This window comes from Scophthalmus maximus, chromosome 22 (assembly GCF_022379125.1).
Source record: "Scophthalmus maximus strain ysfricsl-2021 chromosome 22, ASM2237912v1, whole genome shotgun sequence".
Classification (NCBI taxonomy): Eukaryota; Metazoa; Chordata; class Actinopteri; order Pleuronectiformes; family Scophthalmidae; genus Scophthalmus; species Scophthalmus maximus.
Window position 1 is genome coordinate 13,471,352 of NC_061536.1, and position 22,317 is coordinate 13,493,668.

Consider the following 22,317-nt stretch of genomic DNA (forward strand, 5'->3'; position numbering starts at 1 on the left):
TTGTTAATATCTCAATCTTGTAATCTTGTTTACTATTTTTAATGGATTTTTATTTCTCTTTTTTTTCAGGCAAATTAGTTATTGTTTGTTCCACAATATGAAAATCAAGTTACAGAGAATTTTGTGGTATTAACATGTGTTTTAAAGTTACAATTTCTTTGGAAGGCAAATGTGATTGCAGTTATGAGTATGATACAACAAACCTTCATGAACACAGGCTGGTTCTTTATGCATAAAAAAAAATTGTGAGCACATTTCATCAGATAAAAGATGTTGCACTTCTCGGCAACAAATCATCCTTCAGTTTTTCTTGTGTTTAATGTTCCTCTACAGCATTTCATATATTTGAGGTAATTATTATATTTCATTAGGATGTGCTCAGTTGTCATTTTACTATCTGGACCTTTATTAAGACTAATGTGTTTGACAAAACAGTGTCATAAACTGCAGCCTCCAGAAATAACACCAACACAAATTAATATTATATTTACATGTAAATCTGTTAGATTTGGTAACCTGTACGTAACGAACTGTCAGTGGATAAGATATTTGTTGTGCACGTGTTTCTAAGATATGAAACTAATAATAGTAATACAAAGTTTTTCTAACACCTGTTAATAGTATTTGAAATCTTTCTAACTGCTTACAAATTTTAAATTACCCCTTTTATTATTATTTTGTATTATTATTGTTTCACGATATATCAAAACGCCATCATTTGATTATATATATAGATCTATATCTATATTTATTTATTTAAGTAATTATTTTTTTGTGTCGGCCAAAGTCTGGCTCGTCTGTCTGGAAGCGCCTTAAAGGGGACGCGTCGCTGTCTGCCGCTGCGGAGCTCCGCCGGGAAGAAGAAGAAGATTATTATTATTATTATTATTATTATTATTCACAATGCTCCTCAGACTCCAGGACCAACAGGCGGGACCCGGCTCGGCCTCACGCCGCCTCCTGACCCGCGGCGCTGTCAACTGAGGCGGTGAGTTTTAATGTCGGCTGTGTGTGTGTGTGTGTGTGTGTTAGCTAGCCAGCTAACAGGCTAACGTCACATCTGTAGCTGTGCGAGGCAGATGTTGGCGTGTCTGCAGAGCGGAGGGAGAAGAAAAACCAACACACTGACGACGACGACAACAACAACAACAACACGTCAGCTGTTGATCCGCCACATGTGACATCATGATCATGTCATGTGTGCATGTGATGCGCACGTGTGTGTGTGTGTGTGTGTGTGTGTGTGTGGATGATGATCTGATCTGTCTCATCCTGTCGTCATGACAGTGAGACATGATGTACACAACATGCAGCACAAAGACCAACACACACACACACACACACACACACACACACACACACACACACACACACACTGTGTGTGACTGATGTCTGACAATGACACTTCATGTAATTTCAGGTTGAGTCTTTTTTTTTTTCTAAGTAACAACTGTGACCAATCGAGTCCAGCTGCCTCCCTGATTGGCCGCTGCTCCCTCTGCACTGGCCTCCTCCCTGCTCCTCCATACATCTCTGATGAACAATAAACATGTGATTATTATTTATTATATGTGATTATTATCTATGTTATTACACGAGGAGGCGTCTCACTTTCACCACACACTGAGACGGTGAGGAATAACCCAGAGTCGCCAGGTAATATCATTTATTTACTGAAAATAAAAAACTTAATTTGAAGCCCCCATTTTATAAGCATTAAGCCCATATGAAACATTCTGAGAAAGTTTGTTTTTGCATTACAAGTTTTTCTGAAAATCTATTTGTGTTAATATGCAAATGAGGCACTTTTAAAAACTCAATATTGGCTCATTTGCATTAAGTGCCGAAACATAAATCTACATATTGGATAAAGCCAGGTTCCAATTTGTTGATTTTTTTATTAAGGCTATTTGGAAATGTGTCTTTTTTGGGATGTTTTGGGGATTTATTTAATTTTGATTTCACATCCCGACATCAACGTGGACACAGAACTCAATTTACTTGCCAGATCTGTGAGTCATGAAAGTTTTCGTCTGCCACCCAGATGCAGTCCCTGCCCGTGGAAGTGGGCAGCAGCAGCAGCAGCGGCTCCGCCCCCAGCGACACATCGGGCTCCATGGTGCAGGTTTGCTTCCCCGGCGCTCAGGCCTCGGTGCTGGACAGCCTGAACCAGCAGAGGGAGGACGGCCGGCTCTGTGACCTCTCCATCCACGTCCAGGGACAAGTATTCAAGGCGCACCGATGCGTGCTGGCCGCGTCCTCGCCTTACTTCCATGACCAGGTGAGCGTGGGCGAGCTGCTCGTCCGCTCTAAACTGTGAATGACAGATGTTTTGATCTGACGGTTTTCTGATCAAGTTAGAAAACATCAGAGCTACGTCCAGTTGTATTGATCCATCTGGACCATAGACTGTATATAAAAATGGACGTAGTCACCGGAACATCCGAACATTATCGTCCCATGTAGTGTCAAATAGACCATAAAGCACCGTATGTCTTTGGGGCGTGGATACAGCGTGATTGACAGCTTGTACCGTCCAATAGGTGCACGGTGGCAGGTGTAGGTGGACGTGCAGACTCCACCCACCCCGCTCCTCGCCTTATGGACCCTGTAGAGGTTTTTTTTAATCGTGTTGCATATGCAGCTGGTACAGCTTAGTGGGTTACACCGCTGACTTTGTTTCAGAAAGTCTGAGCCTCGATGATTGTAAGTCGCTTTGGCCAAAAACAGTCAGCAAGAAAATTAAAGTAAATGAATGTAAATATTATGTATTCTATCTTCCGTCATCCGTCCCCAGGTGCTGCTGAAGAACATGTCCACGGTCTCCATCCCGGCGGCGATGGACCCGCTGGCGTTTGAGAGCGTGCTGAGCTGCGCCTACACCGGTCAGCTCCGGATGCTGCGCGAGGACATCGTCAACTACCTGACGGTGGGCAGCGTCCTGCAGATGTGGCACATCGTGGACAAGTGCACCGAGCTGCTGAAGGAGGGTCGAGCTGCAGCCGGCGGCGGGAACAGTGGAGGAGGAGGAGGAGGAGGTGGCGGGCGAGACAAGGCCGGCGTGGGCGGAGCTGCAGGGTCAGTTAACCCCAGCTGCAGCAGCAGCAACGGTGACGGTGTTGCGGCCGGCGGTAACGGAGCTGGGGCCGGTGGTGGAGGTCAAGCTCAGGTCGTGGGCTCCAACGAGTCGCAGCGCGCCCCCCAACCTCCGAGCCACGCCTCCGTGAGCGAGAGCCAGTCGCCCAGCAGCACCAACTACTTCAGCCCCAGGGACGGGAGCGGTTTCGGGGGAGGCGGTGCAGCCGCAGCCGGGGCGTCGTCGGGGGATGGCGGCATGGCAACCAGCAACACCCCCAGCTACTGCACGCCATCGGGAGGGGAGGAGGCCTTTCTCATTGAGGAAGAGGAGGAGGAGGAAGTAGAGGAGGAGGAAGAGGAGGAGGAGGTGGTGATGTACCACCAAAGGAAGAGAGGAGGAAGAGGAGGAGGAGGCAGCGGGAGGAGGAAGAAAATAAGTTCCGTGTCGGAGCAGGAAGTCGGGGTCAGCGACAGCTTCGGAGTTTCTTCCTATCAGGTGAGTGTGACGACTTGAAATCAATGTTTTTACATTTTTATTATTGTTGACTATTAAAAAATAATGTATTATTGCTATTATTGGGTGTAACGTCATTGTTATAGGAACATGACACTTCTGAAACTGTCGGTTTTATTGTATTTTATTTTTCATTATTTATTATTTTCATATATTCATTATTTAGACAGTGTCACAACTTTCTTTCAATATTTTGATGGTATTAAAACTTCTTCTGAAATATCACAAAAACATGGAGTCATAAATGATGTAAAAATAATTATTGTATCCTCAACATCCAAATTAGAAATCAACATGTCTTATCCTTCCATTAATAATCTCTGATCACAACCTGTTATACTGACCAGATGTCTCACGACAACTGTACCGTAACGTGTCGTGTCTCCACTGAAGGGCGGGGAGGACTCGGTGTTGCCGCCGCAGAAGCGTCCCACCTACAGCCAGCCCAGCATCATGCCCCGTAAACAGTGGGTGGTGGTGAAGAGCGAGCGTGCGGAGGACGACAACCTCATCGTGGTGTCCGGGGAGGAGGGAGGCGAGGACGAGGAGGACGAGGAGGACGAGGAGCGGGAGCGGGAGCTGGAGCTGGCCCGAGAGCGGGAGAGGAGCGACTTCAACATCTCCAATGTGCGGAGCCTGTCAGCCGAGCTGGGGGGCCGAGCCGAGAGCGACATGGACTCCCAGGTGAGCCGGAAGTGACGTTACGAACGCCGTGTGCAGATCCCAGCGGCTCGTCTCTCCAGGTAGAGTTTTGTTTTCGTGCCTCCTCTAAAGTCTTTCCCCCCCGTCTGTCTCCAGATGGACTACTGCCACTCGTCAGAGGACTACCTCAAATTTGAAGGCAGTTTAATGGACCACACGTTGGCCCAGCACCTTCACGACAGCGCCGCGGGCCAGAGCCAGAGCGCCAACCGAGCCGTGTCGGCGCTGCTGGGCCAGGTTCAGTCCGCGGCGACGGCCCGGGCCCAGCTCTTCCCCCTCGACATGCAGGGGAACCAGATCCTCCTCTACAGCCAGGCCTCGGGACTCTCTCTGGACGCCGCTGCCCCCCCGCTGGGGATGGCAGGTGGCATGATAGGAGCGGCCTCCTTCAAAGGGCCCGGTCTGGAGCACGGCGCGGTCCACCTGTCGGTGCAGGGCGGCTTAGGAGTCGACGGCATGGACGGTGGGGGGGTCGGAGGAGGAGGAGGAGGAGGAGGAAGCAACGGCGGAGGCTCTGGGAAAGTGTTTATGTGCCACTGTGGTAAGACGTTCACGCACAAGAGCATGAGGGATCGCCACATCAACATGCACCTGGACCTGAGGCCTTTCCACTGCCCCGTCTGCGCCAAGAAGTTCAAGATGAAGCATCACCTCACGGAGCACATGAAGACGCACACGGGCCTCAAGCCGTACGACTGCCACGGCTGCGGCAAGAAGTTCATGTGGCGCGACAGCTTCATGAGGCACCGCTCGCACTGCGAGAGGCGCAGCCGGCTGGGCGAGGGGGGGAGCGGCGGCGGTGGCGAGGGAGCGAGAAGAGGCGGAGGGGAGGACGGGCCGGATTTGATTTCCTCCCCTCACCTCCTCCTGTCTGCAGGCGAGGCGGGTCAGGGCCGAGGAGGAATGTCTGTTTCTTCTCCGCATCTCTCCGGCGGCGCCTCTGCGTCAGGAAGTAGCAGCAGTAACAGCAGCGTGAGTAACGGCGGCAGCGCGGCCGCCGCCGCCGCCACCGCGGGGGCGCTCCTCAGGGTCGTCTCTCAGAGTCCGGGTCGGGGCGCCGGGATGTTCGGTGGACTCGGGCTGGGCCGAAGTGTGTGTGGTGAAGACGTGTGTGACGTCAGTGCCCATGACAGCAGCGTGACTTAAACCAAAACGTGTGTGTGTGTGTGTGTGCGTGTGCGTGTGCGCGCGTGTGTGTGAGCGTTGTGTCCAACAGGAGCCTCGCGGCGAGATAACTGAGTCTGACTTCCTGGTTCCTGCTGCTGTTTTAGAATCATTGTAGCCTCGGAAGACGTGCGTTGCTCCTCTGAAACACTCTCAACTGCCAACACTCAACGTTTTACAGCAGGAAGTCGAGACTTTGACGAGGACGGGTCGGAGGACGGACGAAGCTCCCGTTGGACTTTGAGTTTCCAGTCGACTTGTGGTGTGAAGTTTCCTCAAATAGACTTTTCTAACAGAAGTTATCTGCCGTTCCCGAAACCACAAAGACTTCTAGGAAACTTGCCTCCGAAAAAAAGTGGCCTCATTTAAAAAAAAGAACTCTCAGTGAGTAAGCTATTGTTTTAAATAAGTAGGATGTTTATTAAAGTTTATTTTTGGGGGTGTGATTTCGTGCGCGTTGAGAGGAAACCAAAAATGTAAAAGTGAGCTTCACTAACTTCAGTAATTCAGTTTCAGTAGAGTAGAAAAAAAAATGGCTGTTTCTTAAATTGCTGTGATTTTTTCCTGCAGTATTGTATTATTGTGATTTATTGCTGTAATCAGATTAGAGGGGAAAAAAGAGGATTGAAGGAAAAGAGGAGATTTACGCAGTGAAACCAAAATGGGAACAAGGATTTGAACAGATTTCACTGAAGATCACGTTGTCACACTCAAAAGTTTCTTTTCTTTTCAGACGATACCTCGCTGCTTTCTTCTCGTCTTGTTCGACAAAATGAATTTACCCTCATCACCCGGGCGGGAAAACCTACGGACGCACTGAGCTGCCACCGTGGAATAAAAAAATATCTTGGGCGTTCTTCGCTGTCACGACATATTTTTCTCGTTAAAACGTGACAACGTTCTCGTTGAAATGAGATCATTTTCTCACTCAAACGTTAAAACCAGATCTGTAGCGCAAAGTTAACGTGTCATCTGGGAGGCGGAGGACGGAGAGACAGGTGGAGGGACTGATGTGGACGTGTGGAGAAGCTGCACGGTCCCTCCACGTGTCTCTCCGTCCTCCGCCTCCAATTCTGCCATAGAAACCTGACAGGCGTGTTCAGGGAGGGAACGTCAACCGGACACCTACTGTTTACCTGCTTTTCACTTTCGTGCGTTTGAGACTTGACTTTTAAACACAGTTTTTGGACCAAATGAAAAGAAAAAACAATTATTTTTTTCTTTCCAGTAGCTGTTTTGCACAAAAACACGTCACATATTTGGTTATAAATGGTTGTGAAGAGTGTTCTACATTTCAGAAATTTGTGTGTGAGTGGACATACTTGTCTTAAGATTTCAGTATTTTCCACTGGTGGATTTCCTTCGCAATAATTTTGGAGGCATCGTCGACGCGCTTCTGTCGATCTCTCATGATTCTAAAGATTCAAAAGAAAACCTTAGAGTATCTTTTATTTTTGTGTGTTGTTTTAAAAGATATGATATGTATACATTCCTATTTCTGTCCTGATACAGAAAGTTACAGACTCGTTGGAACAAGAGAGAAAACAACGTTTACTTTGCCTCTTAGGTTCTCCACAAGGGGGAGCTGTTCCGTCATTGTCAGACATGTCGGTAACTGACAATAAAAACAGGAAAATAAAAAAACAGCAGTTTAGAACGTGAGATTTTTTATTCCTCCCGTCACGTCACCACACCGTGCTTTATTGCTGACTTACATACTTTTGATCGTAGCATTAAATTTATCATCCTCATCCAGACATGACATTAAATATTATCTTTTTTTTAAATTTTGGATTATTATTAAAAACTACTGCAACATGGTTTAATACACAAGGAAAATATATTATTTGTGAAAAAAACAAGTTTTAGTTTTTTGCATTGATGAGACATGTTCATCACGCCCCCTTGTGGTCACAGACGGCACTGTTGTCAAGAGATTATTCTTTATATGAAAACCAATGTGATAATAATAATTATACCAGAAACTGGAAATTGTGCAGAAACTCTCAGTCCTGCTGTGTTCCAACGTACGTTAACCAAACTGTTGGAGAACAGTGCAGTTACAGTACGTGGATTAAATATCACACGTGACCTCTGACACGCGTTGCATGTGAAATGTTTCACGTTTCCATCAAGCTGTGGAGGATGTGAATGTTTTACCTTCTGTGAAGGAGAATATTGTGGGTTTGGATGTTTTTATATGCAGGTTTTGGAGCTCGGTCTGAGTGAAAGGACTGTTGTTGTTGTTGTTGTTGTTGTTGTTGTTGTTTCATTTGAATGAGTTCAGTGAAGTGTGAAGTGAGGCCTCCAGTGTTTCCTCTTGTTCTCCGCTCCAGTCGTTTTGTGGCTCCACATCTGTTCCCGTTTGTTCCCTCGCTGCTGAACATCAGAGAAACCTTGTTGTTCCTCCAGACTGACGCAGGAAGCTTGAACCTGCATTTTAAAAAGAAAAGAGCGGCGGTTTGTGTCCGACAGAAACTTGTGCGACTGTGTCAGAGACGCCTCAGTTCTGTTTAAGCTGAATTATATTTTTCTTTTTTTGTTCAGAGTTGCAGTTTATAACTTGTAAATGTGCAACTGTGCACTGCAGTTTATGACAATTATTATAACTCAACAATGTACTTATGAAACCTCAACAACACCTGCTCCGTACTGTTAATGTAACTGTATGTAAAGTGCAAATATAAAAACTGCCAAAAAAAGAGGATCCTTTCGTTTTAGTTCCATTTGCTATGAACTTAGAAGAAATTAGGTTACTAGTCCTGAGTCTCATCTTATCTTCTAAAACTCATTTTATGACCTTTTTTTAAAAAAATAAATCAAAGACCGGCAACACAAAAACCATTTCTGCCCGACTACAGACAAATTAAAAAGTGTAATATCTGCAGCGCAGCAGATATTAAGAGGAGCTCGGCAGAAATATGAAAATATGGACGGATTGGTTAGGATCAAAGCTGCTGCTGAAAACTAGACGGAGGTATTTTTATTATTCTTATTTTTGTACATGACAGGTTCATATATATACACACACACACACACACAAAATTAATGAAATAAATACATTATAGCACTTTCTTTTACTTGATGAATAGTAGCACTTGAAGCTTTCTTTGCCTATTTCATGACTGTTTATGCGCTTTCTTAACTTTTGCACTTTGAGTAACATCCCCAAGTTTGAATGCACTTATTGTCAGTCACTTTGGACAAAAGCGTCTGCTAAATGAATGCAATGTAATGTAATGTTCTAACATTAAGTGAATAAAAATTAAAACTTCATCTGCAGCCTTCAGTAATATTCAATATATTGATCTCCAGAGCAGCTAAAACCCCAAAGTCAACAACACAAGAGGCAGGATGTTACAAAACTTATCATTTTATTTTATCAAAAATTAAGAAAAGGAAACAGATTCACAGTGAATGAAATGAGCATTTCCCCCCCCAAAAAATATAATTTCACGTGGTAAAATTTTTATAAAATTCAGAATTCAGGTGAAAGAGAAAAAAAAGTGTTTATCAGGATAAAAGAATCCTAAAGCATAATAAACCTGGCAATATCCTGTGTTTCCCTTATTGTCAAAAAAAAGCCATAAAAAAAGACCAAAGGACCTGCTGCAGATGTAAATCTTTAAAATTGAGTCATAAGTAAATAGTTTGAAAATCACATTTTTTAGGGGATTTTGTTAGCAAATATTACTAAGAAAAGACACAATGTTCCTCTTGATTTAATGCTCTGGTGAATATTTCCAGCATCAGGTTGGTGTGTCGGACTGAAAGTACAGTGTCAAGTTTTGGTCTTTTTTGTGGTGGAATTTGTTCACAGTAAGAAAAATATAACATATTATTATTATAATATCAATTCATTAATCAATAGGAAAACTATTGGGTGAGTCTGCAGCAGCCACTGGTGTGAATGAAGGAAAAAAAAGAAGAAAAAAAAAAGAAATATGTTTGAGGGGAAACAATTTATTAAAAATCTGCTAATGCAGGTTCACACAAGTCGCTCACTCATAACACATCATAAATAGCAACAGCAAGTAAAACGATGTGGTCTCATACAGACAGACACACACACACACACGTCCCTCTCTTTATGGAAAAATAAGCGAGTGGAATATAAAAATATAAACCAACCGGCAGGAAGCCGTCGCAGCCTTCGAGAAAACAAATGTCCAACTGCGAACGCAGTTCATGTTTTCAGGCACTGGTTTGTTTTTGTTTTTTATCTGAAGCACAGAAACTAGAGTCCAGGGTTTGTGTCATGGAACCAAAAAAATAATAATTATAAAAAATTCCATGCTACTACCGACTCGTACCACAGAAGCATCAGTAGTTTTGCACCGACAGGCAGGAGACTGCTCGTAGCGTTCACGACGTCTGTGCTGAAAGCAGAAGATGACGAGAGAATCAGCCGAGGTCGACGTCAGCCGATGTTGAAAAACGAAAAAAGTGTACGTGGCCTGACGCAGCTCTGGTCTTTCCCAAGAGAAAACATCCTGCTCACAATCTTCCCTGTTATCATTAGCTCATGATTATTTTATTGAAGTAGTTCACAGAAAAGAGTTATGGTTATGTTTTTTGTTTGGTGATCAGGTGACGCGAGGTACAGAATTTATAGTTTTCCCCGTCTTTCTGAAAATCCTGATATTGACTTTGTAGATTTCTATCAGCACTTTCTCAACTATTCTGCCTTTTTCCCCCCAGGACACAGAACAGACATGGAAGAATCTCTGCAGTACTAGTGACGGGGTTGGGGGGTCAAAGGTGAAAGGTCACTCGGAGTCTGACAGGACGATGATCTCATCCGGGTCACACTGGGTCGCCACGTTGACCTGGAAACACAAATGGGGGCACGGTTCGGAAAAACGTGTCCACAACTCATCATCAATTATTTGGAAACGTATAGAGATGGAGACTGGATGGAACGAAATCTTGGCAGTAAAAAGCAATTTGTTTTTTTAAGGAAAATTATATTTACAAAGATATTAGAATTCAGGATTTGTTGTGAAAGGACTTTGATCCGACATCAGGCAGGAACCAGTCAACAAACACTAATAATTATCACGAATATGCGGATGATACCTTGTTCTTCTTGGGAGGCGGCGTCGACTGCGAGCTGCTCACCAGGTCCTGGGGCGGAGTCTGCGCTCGGACGGCTTGCGGAGAGTTGCAGCAAAAAACGCCCATATCCAGAGGGATATTGACCTCGCTGAGGAGAGGAGGGGTGTAAATAAACCAACATCACAAGGTCTGATGCTGTGATGCAGTAAAGCCGAACCGTACCTGTCTTGGATGATTATGTGCTTTGAGTTGTGGGACTTCTCTGATGTCACTTCCTCCCTCTTTCTCTTCCCGCTCCTCGTGGCTCTGGGGCTCGGCGGCGGCGACGTGCCGATGGTGTGCTGCGTGCCCGACTTCTCCGAGGTCGCCGCTGACGGCGGGGGCGAAGACGGCCCATTGGCTGCTACCGGAGAGGCGTCCGCGACCTGATTGGAGGAATCCAGGGGCTCCTCCGGCCCGGCGAGTTTTCCATTCGACAGCGGCCTCTGGGCCTCGGTCTGCATGGGCTCCGATTGGCTGGGGCTGTCTGTCGGGGAGGCGACGTCGGGCGGAGAAATGTGGGACTTGCTGTCGTCGGACAGAGGACTGAGTCCACTCGTGACCTGCTCCTCCTCCTCGTCGTCGTCGTCTTTAACGCTTCCCGATGTCTTGTTCGTCTGATCCTCCTTGTCGGCGTCATCTCCCGCCTGCTCCGCCTCGTTACTGTCGTCTTCCTCGTTCTCATTGTCGTCTATATGGAGAATTTTTTTTTTTTAAAAAAAAGATGAGAATTAAAGTAAACGTCAAACTTTAAACCAAAACTTCAAATCGACGTGGACTCTACTCCACTCTCACCAGGTCCATCCTGCTGAGCGCTGGCCTGGATCTCCTCCTCGATGTCGGGATCTGATGAGTCATCCTCTTCATCATCGTCGTCGTCGTCATCCTCCTCCTCCTCCTGCTCCTCCTCCTCCAGCACCGTTTCCTCTTCCCCCTTTGCCACTCCATTCACCTCTTTGTTTCCTTCTCCCTTTTCCGATTTGTTGCCCTGAAAACCAGATGTGTGAGTTTGGGTAAAAAGTATAGTACCTGTTTATAGTATAGACTTGGTATGAGCAAATATGAAGATTCAACCACTTCTTTCTTTTTGTTTCTCATTTAGACATAAAGACAAATACGAGTCACGCTCCCGAATGTTTTTAGTAACTGGTCGAACACCTCGTCGGCTCAGTTACAGCGTGACTCTGTTTTACCTGCTGCAGCAGTTCAGCCTAAAAATGAAAGATCTAATGTTGGTCCCATAATTTATTCTGTAGTGACAACTGTGTTTCTGCTGCTAAAACGACGTGTCTACGTTTGATTCCATCCACTGCCAACTGCCGACAACAAAAAAAAATGGCTTCCATTTATTTCTGACTTTAAAATCTACTTGATGTGATCTGTCATCTAACAATCCAGTTTCATACATGAATGTGAAACCCTGAAAGCAGTTGTTACCTCTTTCTCCAGTCGCCTGCTCCTCTCCTTCTCCTCCGTGTCCTCTTGCTTGACAGAGAACTTGGTGATGACCTCCTCCAGGCGGCTCAGCGCCACCTCCCTGTTCGATCGCAGCTTTCGCTGCAGCGACGGGTCCGAGAGAGCCGGGTCCGTGGCTGGCGGGAGAGGCGATGGAGAAAAGAGAGGAGGAGAAGGGAGACGGGTGGGTGCAGTGGAAGGGACGGAAGGATAGACAAGGGGAGAATAAGAAGAAGAGAGGGAAAGAAAACAGGAAGAGGTCAGTGAACTAACTAACTTAACAACAACAACAACAACAACATCAAAAACTACTATAAAATTATTTAAATGAGAAAACATGGACTTGAGAGGAATGTGCGTAATTAAGAAAAAAAGGTCAATGATTCACTTCCGTTTATGGAACTCGTAAGTTTGAAATTTGTTCTATTAGTAAATATAAAAATGTATGACCACAACGGCGCCCTGCGTTAATGTGACAGTGAGTTTCTCTTTGGAACGACCTTGATGAGGAAACAAACATTTTATAAGATGGAGAAGCTCAATATTTAAACTTATTGTAGACATTTTTTTTAATAATATGTCATTTGAAGCGGTAAAGAAAAGTTTCTTCTTTCTGTCCCCTCTCGAACCCAAACACTGTATGTACAAGATTTATATGTTGACAGGAGATTTATGTCATTGAAAATATTTTGTTTTTCCATCAAATCAAATATTGTAAACTTTTGTAAAAGTGTTAAAAGTGACCTGTAGCTTAAGCCAACAACTTTTCAGTATGTAGAATATTTTATTGCATATTTAAAAAACATATAAAGATTGGATTGTTTTGGTTTAGTTACTGCAGTTCTATATTTTTGTGCACCGGACACCGAGAAGCTACGGCCCTCAAGGTTTGCTGTCTTTTACCAAACGCAGAACATAATTTGTCATTTCTACCATAGATTTGTCTTTTGTCCCGGCAGGAGCCTTACCGGGTCTGTAGTGATCGGTGAGCTGCGAGCCGAAGTTGTACACCAGGTCCAGGTGGCGTCTTTCCTGCATTTGGCTGCCCGTCTCCCTGAAGGCATCCAGGGCCATCTGGTTCAGCTGCTTCCTGCTCAGGCACAGTTTGTGGCGCTCGTTGGCACGCAACACCTGCTGCAGGACGTCCTGGTAGTCGGGAGGGTTCCTCTGGGCCTCGGGACTGTTGATGTAGCGCTCGATCTGACGTGACGGAGGGAAGGAAGGTGGGAGCGGGTCAAAATCACCCACAGTTAAATACAGTAATCCACTTGCCTCATACCAAGACATTTAGTTACATTATCTGACAGTTTTTTTCGCCACAAGCCACTTGATCCAAATACTTTTTTTTTTTTTAAAGGTCCTAATTCTAAATTCTAAATCTTATTATGTTGATACAAGATTAAATCATTGACTCGATATCAATGTACGTTAAAATGGGACTTCTCTTGATTTTACATTTCTCGAAATGTCTTTAAGATTTAGATTTGTATTTACATAGAAGCCCACTGATAGTAATGATAACGGACAGAACTCAAGAGCTCACTGACTAATTTCACAAATTAATATTCTATACGTTAGATGGTAAAGACTGTGTGGTTGTTGGAGGGTGTATGAATAAGTAATACTTAACACCAAGAAAAGCGTAACAGGTCATTACTAATATCTTCTTTGGGATTGTAATGAGCCGAGGGGTATTATAGCCTGGCGTATTCAGACTAATACTCAAATGCGTATTAGTCTGGGACCTCTGGGTTCATTTTTCGATTTTCAAACAGCGTAATGACCAGCGAGAGCAACGAATCATGTGACGTCAGTTGAGCGACGCAAAACTATCAACAAGCAGAAGCAGAGAGGAGATGATGTGATGTCTTTGATGATGATTCCACAATGTCTGTGTCGTTGTTGTTGTGGGAGAAATTTGAAAATATATATTGACCAAAGTCACATTGTCTACAAACAAGTTTTTCCACGGCCACCTGAAAATAAAATGGTCGAAAGCGATAAAACGCGGCCCGTACCCTTCTGTTGATCTCAGGATAACGAGTGCTTTTGTAGGGGATCCTCTGCTCGATGACTCGGCCCGTTAGGATGTTGCAGCCCTTTAGCTCACACAGTTTTTCATAGATTTTCATCATCTGCAGGAGAAGGGGGGGGAAGAATACAGAGGTCTGAGTAGCGGTCGCAACAACTCGCTCTACTCGTTGTAGATCAGATTTGTAATTGTAGCCGCGTGGAGTAGCGTCGGTGGAGTCCGACCTTGCGCTTGAGCTTGTGCTCCTGGATGTATTTAGAGTCCTCGGCTCCCAGGTCGTCCAGACTCAGCTCCGCCTGCTGCAGGCGGCTGATCTCGTCATTGTACACCTTCAGCAGGTTCTCCAGGTACGCTATCTGACAGCAGGTGAGAGCAGACACCGAGAGTCACGAGTGTTTATTTCCACAAGTTGTGGCTCAAGTAAATATAATTTTTAAATTAGTATAATCAGGGTCTGAACAATTTACAGGTCATTACTAGTCAAAGCGGTCACACCTACAGAGTGTTCGACACTAACCTGTTTCCTTGACGCCCTCTTTGCCTTTTTTGCTTCCTCTTGTTCCTCCTCTTCTTTGTCCTCCTGCAGCCCTGAGGTGGAAGGTTGTTCATCTTCTGCTGCTGCGGGTTTCTCCCCTTCCTCCTCGTCGTCGTCCTTCTTACCTTTAGTCTTGTCTTTACTTTCAACAGAGGTAGACTGGAGAGTACTTGATGTTGAGGTAGAAGGCCCTGGCTCGACCTTGACGAGGCTCTGCCTCCTCTTGACGGCGTGCTGCCTGAGCACCGTGCACAGTTCGTTGATGAAGACGAAGGTTTTCGAGCGGTTGGCCTGAGCGCGGGTCAAGCATCGGCCCAAGGCGTTCCTGAACTCCACGGAGGACAGGTAGTCCGGGGAGGCCTTGGCATGCTTGGTTTGGAGGAAGCTCAGCACCTCGGGGCAGTCCTGGGTGAGAGCCGAGCAGTGCTCCACAAACTGGAAGGAAGAGGAGCAGAGAGCAGGCGGGATGAGGAGATGAGGAGACGCAGGAATGAGCCTGCACCTTCTGTATGGCAACAGCACATCGTGGTTCCCATTTTCCCAGATCACACAATGTTGCAAGGAACTGATAACACAACTCTCTGATATTATTATTGTTATTAGTAGCTTAAATGTTCTACAAAACTTCAGCGCGTCAGACGCTAGCAACAAACATCCAAGGGATTAAAAGTAGAAAGATAAAAATCCTGCTGGATCAATAATAAACGTATGAAACTATTTTACCTTAAAAGTTTTGATAGGACACCGACTTGAAATACGTAGAATGGTCCCTCTTTCCTCCTCTGTGCCTCGAATGCCTTTTCTTGATTTTTTTTAATGTTTGCGAGATGCTCAACTGAATGAAAGTCATAACTTTTAACTGGTCACAGTTTGACCGTGAGTCAGTTCAGTGAGAAGAACTAGAACGTCGGTATCAACACCACTGTCCTCTTTGATTTCGGTGAAAGATGCCGAGTTATGGATACTTTGGCCAGTGGGGGGGGGGGGGCACCCGTTTACTCACCTCAGTGAACAATCTCTCATTCTCAGCCTTCAGGACATGAGTGTGCTTCTTCGCTGTGGCAAACGGTGACTGGGTAATGTGGGTGGGGGCCGGCTGCTGCGCTTTGAGCGACGAGACGCGCTTGGCTCGATGCTCAGGGGACGAGGCGGGGGCAGCGCAGGAGGGCCGGGGGCTATCCTCCTCGTCGTCGTCGAGCACTATGATCTTGTCCGCCATCCAGGCGGGAGCCACCGCCATCGGAAACACTGGTTGCTTCTGCTTTCGGGGAAATGCAAAACAGGGAGAATGTCGATGAGGGCAACTGATACTACAGACGGTCAAGAGCATCAGGCAGCCGAAACCTTTAACCTGCTGGAAATCGTCTGATGGTTCCAGGTTCAAGGGGAAAATGGAAACAATCAGTTACTTGCAGCCCTAAAAATTACTTTTATGCCGAATCAGATATTGTGAACTGAAACACCAACGCGAGTACGATTCATTTTGGTACAACTCAATGATGTTTTGGGGTAATTTAATTTTTTTAACCCATTCATCATTTAATCATAGAGGAATGTCTCTATGCAACAGATCTGGTGAGCAATATTAAACTAGGTCTTTCATGTTGCGGTATCAGCAAGTGATTGGACAGTCCTGTGGTAAAGTAAGATTTTTGACAGTCATATGTTACAGAAATCATCAACAGCAAACGTGTGTCATCAGTATGACAGCTGATAGGTTAATCAATGGAAAGACAATGAATCTGCAGCGATGAATATGACTTATTAATCATGTTGTGGCTGTTCTTTGTCTCCTACAGTGAGACTTGGTGCTTTTGAAGCTGATGCTCAGAAACAACAACTCCAGCTGATGCTCTGTGGATCTAGTGAGGGGCATTTGTTTCCACCACATCCTCCAGAATCTTATACACTCGAACAGCAGCATGACGATGTCCACGGCCGCTCGATGATGATGATGATGATGATAATAATAATAATAATAATAATAATAATAATAATAATAATAATAATAATAATAATAATAATACATTTCATAAGAACAACCAATAACTGTTAGTGAAACTGAAACGGCTCGATGACAGCACGTCACCGGACAAAGAGAGAGAGATGTTCTCTGCCACAAGTTGTGGCACACACACACACACACACACACACACACACACACACACACACACACACCGACCTCTTGTTTATGAGCAGCTCGACGCGACGACGAGGGGAGAACCGTCTCCTCCGCGACGCATCCTGGTGAAGACTGTGCTAGCTAGCGTTAGCATCGGGCGGCTTGTTAGCGCTGCCGGGACTTTGCTAAGTAAGTGAGAAAAGAACGAACCGGAAGCGAAGTCCGCATACTAGTGTTGCTGTCGTTTCAATTACACAACTAATTACACCAGCGAATCGGCGACTCCCTGTTTTCAATCACGCCGACTTTCTGTTTACTAAAACAACGCTCGTCAACTTGGCTGCGCTGTCGACCCGACATCGAAAAGTGTACCCGCTAAAGTCCCGTCAGCGTCGGCTCCTCTGATTGGTCGAGGCGCAGTAACGTCGCTGCCTATTGGGTGATTTTATTACCACTGAAAACCTTCGAGTTATTCAGATAAGGCTTTTATTGGTGTTTGGAAGAACAAAACAAAAAACAAACGTCGATTTGAAAATTACATTGAACATGACGTGATTGAACGAAAACCTAAAATTTAAATTACACAAACCATTGTACCAAATTACAACTTGCGTGCTTTTAATTAGAAAATCCACGTGGAAAGCGAGTTATTAATAAATATGTGAAATAAAACAAAAATGGTTTTAATCTCTCGAGGGATTTTCATAATCTACATGTTTCCAACAACGGTACACGAATCATGAATATCTGTATTATTCCATCACTGTACTCTAACTCATGAACATCTCACATTTTAATTAATCATACATTAATAATACATCACTCTTACACATTCAATATTTTTAGTTCATGGACTTTCTATATTTACTCGGAACATATTCTGAGATCAGGACATTCATTCTCAGAGACTCTAGAAGACGATGTGAGTTCGCTGTCACTTTATTCTGAAAAGAACAACGGAAGTCACAGATTTTATCTTCTTCTTTTTTTACACAATGTACCAGTATGTTTCAGGAAAAACATAAACAAAAGATTATTCTGAGAAATATTTTAATGAAATGTTATCACACCTACACTACAAAATGAATTATTATTTTTTTAAATTCCGAATTGTCTTCTCCAACAGAATCACGTGCTCTGTTTGTAACATTATCTTTTCATTTCTAAGTACATTTTATGTTTCATTAATGGATAAAGCATCATTCCGATTTTAGTCTGGATGACAGACACACACAATGAAAATAATGAGCAACATGTGATGACAATATAGACATAACGCACCAATTAAAATTTTTAGAATATACAATAATTGTCACTTTTTTTTTTTACAAAAATAAGATTCAAATTGCAAGTTCGGACAGTTTAGTCAGTACACACACACAAACACACACACACACACACACACACACACACAGCTGCGTTCCTTCAGTGGTCATATCCCAAATTTCCCCGTTGTGGGACAAATAAAGGAAAATCTTTTCTTATCTTATATTTTTGTATTGTAAGCACAGGGGAGCACAATTTCACAATTTTGGGGGGGGGGGGCGGTTTTCTCCAGTGTTTCTATTTTTTCTAAAATACAGAATTCAGACGGACAAAGAAGTCAACACGAAGTTTAAAAGAAGAATATTACAACAGGCCTTTTGAGACCGAGCAGACAAATGGAATCCTTTTCAAATGGAATAAAATTCTCCCTGATACACGATTCTTGCCTAGTAATAACATGAAATATAAAAAAACTGTTCAAATAGAATTGAATAAATATGAGCTCAAGCAGACGTTATCCAGCGGGATCTGTAGACAAAAATAACTGAAGAAAAACCCTGTCTAAAAGTAAAAGTTTACACAGACTTATCACAAAGATAGATATTAACAAAGAGGAAAACAGTCACTCCAACGTTTGGTGGTTGAGTATCACACATCAGTTGACTTCTTTCTTCTTTAATTCTCTTTCTGTAAGAGGACCAGGTGGAAAGTTATTATCGAGAGGAGAGAACACCAGGGACTAGCTCCAAGGTGATTGGCAAAGAAGGAGACGAATAAAGCAGCTATTGCATATCAAATTCAGAATCGCAAATGTTTTATCATTATAAGCATTTGATAAAAAGTTACCTTCTCGTGTTTCTCAGCCACATCTGTAAGATTAAAAAAAGACATTAAATTTATAGAATCTGGACATAATATACACTCTATTTTCTTTAAATACTATACATTGTTCAATGCATTTTCTCTACTCTTAGTTTACAAATAATGTTTCTGGTTAATTGCTGTCGTATTATTTGATACCTGAGCTGAAACAGGTCCAGGAGACCAACTTGATGAGACCATAGAGCACGAGCGCCACACCAACCATTGCCATCGAGTCCTCAACGGAGGGAGAACTGAACCCTGTAAAAGAAGAAAAGAAAAAAAATGGATTCCTACTTTGTTGAAAGTGTTGATGAACAATGCCACACATCGAAAATGTGTTAGAATCATCTTGTTTTTTCATATTTAAAAGAGAAAAACAATTGTTCGTCGACATTACCGATGACACTGAGGGGCGTGCTGGCCCGCCGCGTGCCTCCGGGATGGACAGCCACACAGGTGAGCTCTCCCCCGGTGCCCAGGTCGACTTTCGAGGTGTCCAGCTCCAGCCGGGTGCTCTGGCTGTAGGTGCCGTCCAAGGCCTGCCTGTGGCCCGTTACACTGCCTGCTCCCAGAGGCCTGGACTTCCCGTCAGCGCCTTTGAACTCCCAGCTCAGCTCCAGGGAGAGCGGCGCGAAGCCGGACGCGTCACACTGGACAATCAGAGTCTGGCCGGGAACAGCGAGTGGCAGCGGGGAGGGCTGGATGGAGAGGGATGGAGGTTCTGTGTGGAAGGAGAAAAGAATCATTTAAGTCTGGTTTATTACTGCTGATTTTATAACGGAATCATTTGTTTAATTTCAGATGCTGCCATCATGAACAGAGACTGATTATTGGTGGATGTGAGGACATCAGATTCTCCAGACTCCCGGTAAATGTTTCCAAAATTATTCAAAAACGACAATCTTTTAGCTCACCTACAATCTCAAGCTCCAGCGACACCTGAGCCAGAAGGTACGGCAGATACACTGTGCAAATGTACATCCCCGAGTGACGCACTCTAGCCTCCTGCAGGGTCAGCGACGCGTTTCCTTTCTTGTGCAAAGCCTCATAGTCCAGTGCGGCCCCTTCCTCCTGTGAATCGGCCACGCGGTCCGTCTTGCCATCGTAAGCCAGGACGAGGTGTCCTTTGCCTCTGAACTGGTAGCGCCACTCGACGGCAAAACCCGACCGGGACAGAGGCGATGAAGGGTCTAACCAGAAGCCACAGTCCAGCAGCACCGGTTTCCCAAGTCTGGCCTGCACGGAGACCGTTTTACTGGTCACACTCAGGATCACTGAGGAAACAAACCGCAAGGAGAGGAAACAGTCAAACTACCACATTACGACTGATATAAGACAATATGTTTTCAGTTCTCATCACCATTTGGCTCTTTGGTTGCCGTGGGAGCACGCATGACGCTGGAAATGACCAGCTGTTTGTTGAACCCCTGTAGCGCAGCCGAAAACCAATCGGCCTGCAGGTACACGGGGCTGAGGCCAGAGTCCGTGAGAGGAGCAACCCATCTGAGGGAGGAGGGCGCGTGCAGGAAGGGGCTGATCTCACACTGGGGCTTCTTGACAGAGCCTCTGGGTCGGCTGAGGGAGCGGTGGCAGAGCGTGGCTGCTGGGTCTGAGGGCAGAGGAGTCAGACGGGTAACGTGTACGTACCGTCGTAATCGTCGTATCGCACTGTTGTGTCATTTTAAGCCCACCTCATTTTAAGCCCACCTGTGACGAAGTAGACTTTGTCAGGGTGGATGTCTGATGGAGTCTGTCGGGACGCTGCACCGCGGCCGTTTGTGTCTGTTCCGATGTACAGCAGGGACTTCTCCTGGGTTGTAGCTGGAGTCAAACCTCCTCCTCGACCCACCTTCTCCTGCACAAACCAGCACTCCAGCTCCGGACAGCTGCTGCTACTGCTGCTGCAGGCTACAGGGACAACACATTTATAATAATAATATTAGAATATATTCTGATATAAAGGCCCCAACATCTCTTAGTATTTACCAGTGAATCTTAATTTTGCAAAAGCATTTTTGCAGAATTATCCTGCTATAGTAACATCAAATAATAAGAGAATCTGTTTCATTTTAAATTTCAAATTATGACAACCATTAAATGTAAAAACATGACACATGAAGCCTTCTAGCAAAATATTAAAATGTATATTACATATTTCTGTCTAAACGTCCTATTTTGTCTTCTCCCTGTACATTATTTACTCCCAGATTTATTATATGATTTTTATTTTAATTAGTTATAATTGCGTCAATTATGGTTGCGGTCGTTGCATTAACAGTTTCGACCACCAGAGGGCGGCGTGCACTACGCCACTGAACGCTTCTCACCAAACGCCACTCACATATGTCCAGAAAGTTTGAAAAGTGATCTTGACATTGGGCTATGAATTAAATTAAAGACATTTCAGAAAGTGAATGTGCCTTATGCTAAATTCGGCATAAATATTATTCACACACACTTACAATTTATTATATTTGAATAGCCTGGAAGTTAGAATTGTTTTGTACATCCTTCTCGTGTGTTTGTTAAAGGTGTTACTTTATATTCCCTGAATATTCTGGAGTGAAATATATGCAAATTAACACGAGATAGAGTTATGAATATTTATTTCATTAGACGAGAACATGGCTTCCACGTTCAGGATATGACCTTTATTTATGGATATAACCCCAGAAGTACCTGTAGAGTATTTCCCACTGTTATATGAATATTTCCAAAAGAGGAAAATAAAAGTGTCGACAGGTAAACCTACCATGGAGGAAGCAGGTAATAGCGACCAGGCATATTTTGTAAATCGTAGAAAGGTCCGTCATGGCTGATTGTTTCCTCTCTGCTGTCAGTTGGTGTTGTAACAGTAACTACTCTTTAAGTGAAGTTCGCTGGTTTTCCCCTGCTGTCCCGCTTCATGATGCTTTCACTTTCACGTACACCGAGTTTGTCGAGTTGGCCCTCAAACACAAGTTCCGGTCACAACTTCAAAAATAAAAGCCTACAGCAACGTCTCATGCTTTTGAAAGGGGCGGTATAAAAGTTATGGAATTAAGAAAACAAGACAAAACACCAATACTTCTGACGTAAGTCTGAAATATATAATTTTAAGCACTTGTGGTTTTCGTTGGGAGAAGATCTATTTAAACCCTAAACCTGACCAAGGAGTTTTGTTGCCTAAACTTAAACTGCTTCCGGAAACTAAATTTAACAGAGCAGTTCCCAAGTCCCACAGGTAGATGGCGCCCCTCGGTCTTTTATTTATTCTTCCTTCGCCTCCTCGAGCTCTGACTCTGCAAATACATGTCCCATCATCGAGTTTTAGCACGACCACGGTTGGTTATCGTGTGTGCAGCCCTGTTTTATTTGCAGCATATGACTCCTGTAATCCAGAAAAGTGAGATTACACTGAGAAACAAGTGAGGCTGCAAATTTTCAGGAGGAGAATCAGAATCTGGGCAGAGGTCACGCGAGGACACGGGAAACAGAAACCATAATAC

At 44.5% G+C, this 22,317-nt stretch overlaps 3 protein-coding genes across 8 annotated transcripts; 1 reads left to right on the forward strand and 2 right to left on the reverse strand.

The window, feature by feature from the left end:
* The first annotated feature begins 805 nt into the window (after positions 1–805).
* Positions 806–8,761, forward strand: zbtb22b (zinc finger and BTB domain containing 22b). 4 transcript variants are annotated; one of them, XR_007030345.1, is made up of 6 exons: positions 806–988; positions 2,045–2,281; positions 2,798–3,574; positions 3,986–4,276; positions 4,391–5,846; positions 6,192–8,760. XR_007030345.1 is itself a non-coding variant. In XM_047330351.1 (5 exons), exons 2-5 carry the CDS (start codon positions 2,045–2,047, stop codon positions 5,438–5,440), a joined length of 2,355 nt encoding a protein of 784 aa, XP_047186307.1. In that variant the 5' UTR covers positions 806–988; positions 1,067–2,044; the 3' UTR covers positions 5,441–8,761. The 4 variants fall into 4 exon arrangements, 2 of the variants coding, with proteins under 2 accessions (XP_047186307.1, XP_035477154.2); XR_007030344.1 differs by having other exon boundaries at positions 4,391–5,842; XM_047330351.1 differs by having other exon boundaries at positions 1,067–2,281; positions 4,391–8,761.
* A 52-nt stretch (positions 8,762–8,813) lies between these two features.
* On the reverse strand, positions 8,814–17,087 carry daxx (death-domain associated protein). 2 transcript variants are annotated; one of them, XM_047330352.1, is made up of 11 exons: positions 16,760–17,087; positions 15,581–15,838; positions 14,560–15,012; positions 14,267–14,398; positions 14,029–14,145; positions 12,979–13,210; positions 11,993–12,147; positions 11,351–11,543; positions 10,739–11,246; positions 10,538–10,664; positions 8,814–10,287 (listed from the first exon to the last, which is right to left on the reverse strand). In XM_047330352.1, exons 2-11 carry the CDS (start codon positions 15,815–15,817, stop codon positions 10,228–10,230), a joined length of 2,214 nt encoding a protein of 737 aa, XP_047186308.1. In that variant the 5' UTR covers positions 15,818–15,838; positions 16,760–17,087; the 3' UTR covers positions 8,814–10,227. The 2 variants fall into 2 exon arrangements, with proteins under 2 accessions (XP_047186308.1, XP_035477155.2); XM_035621262.2 differs by having other exon boundaries at positions 15,581–15,835; positions 16,760–17,086.
* Positions 17,088–17,622: 535 nt separating this feature from the next.
* tapbp.1 (TAP binding protein (tapasin), tandem duplicate 1) lies at positions 17,623–21,755 on the reverse strand. Of its 2 annotated transcripts, XR_004786881.2 has the most exons (9): positions 21,582–21,755; positions 20,537–20,737; positions 20,190–20,438; positions 19,744–20,103; positions 19,227–19,550; positions 18,986–19,087; positions 18,812–18,834; positions 18,591–18,652; positions 17,623–18,547 (listed from the first exon to the last, which is right to left on the reverse strand). XR_004786881.2 is itself a non-coding variant. In XM_035621263.2 (8 exons), the coding sequence occupies exons 1-8, from the start codon at positions 21,640–21,642 to the stop codon at positions 18,641–18,643; spliced, it is 1,332 nt and encodes a 443-aa protein (XP_035477156.2). In that variant the 5' UTR covers positions 21,643–21,755; the 3' UTR covers positions 17,623–18,640. The 2 variants fall into 2 exon arrangements, 1 of the variants encoding a protein (XP_035477156.2); XM_035621263.2 differs by having other exon boundaries at positions 17,623–18,652.
* Positions 21,756–22,317: the final 562 nt, after the last annotated feature.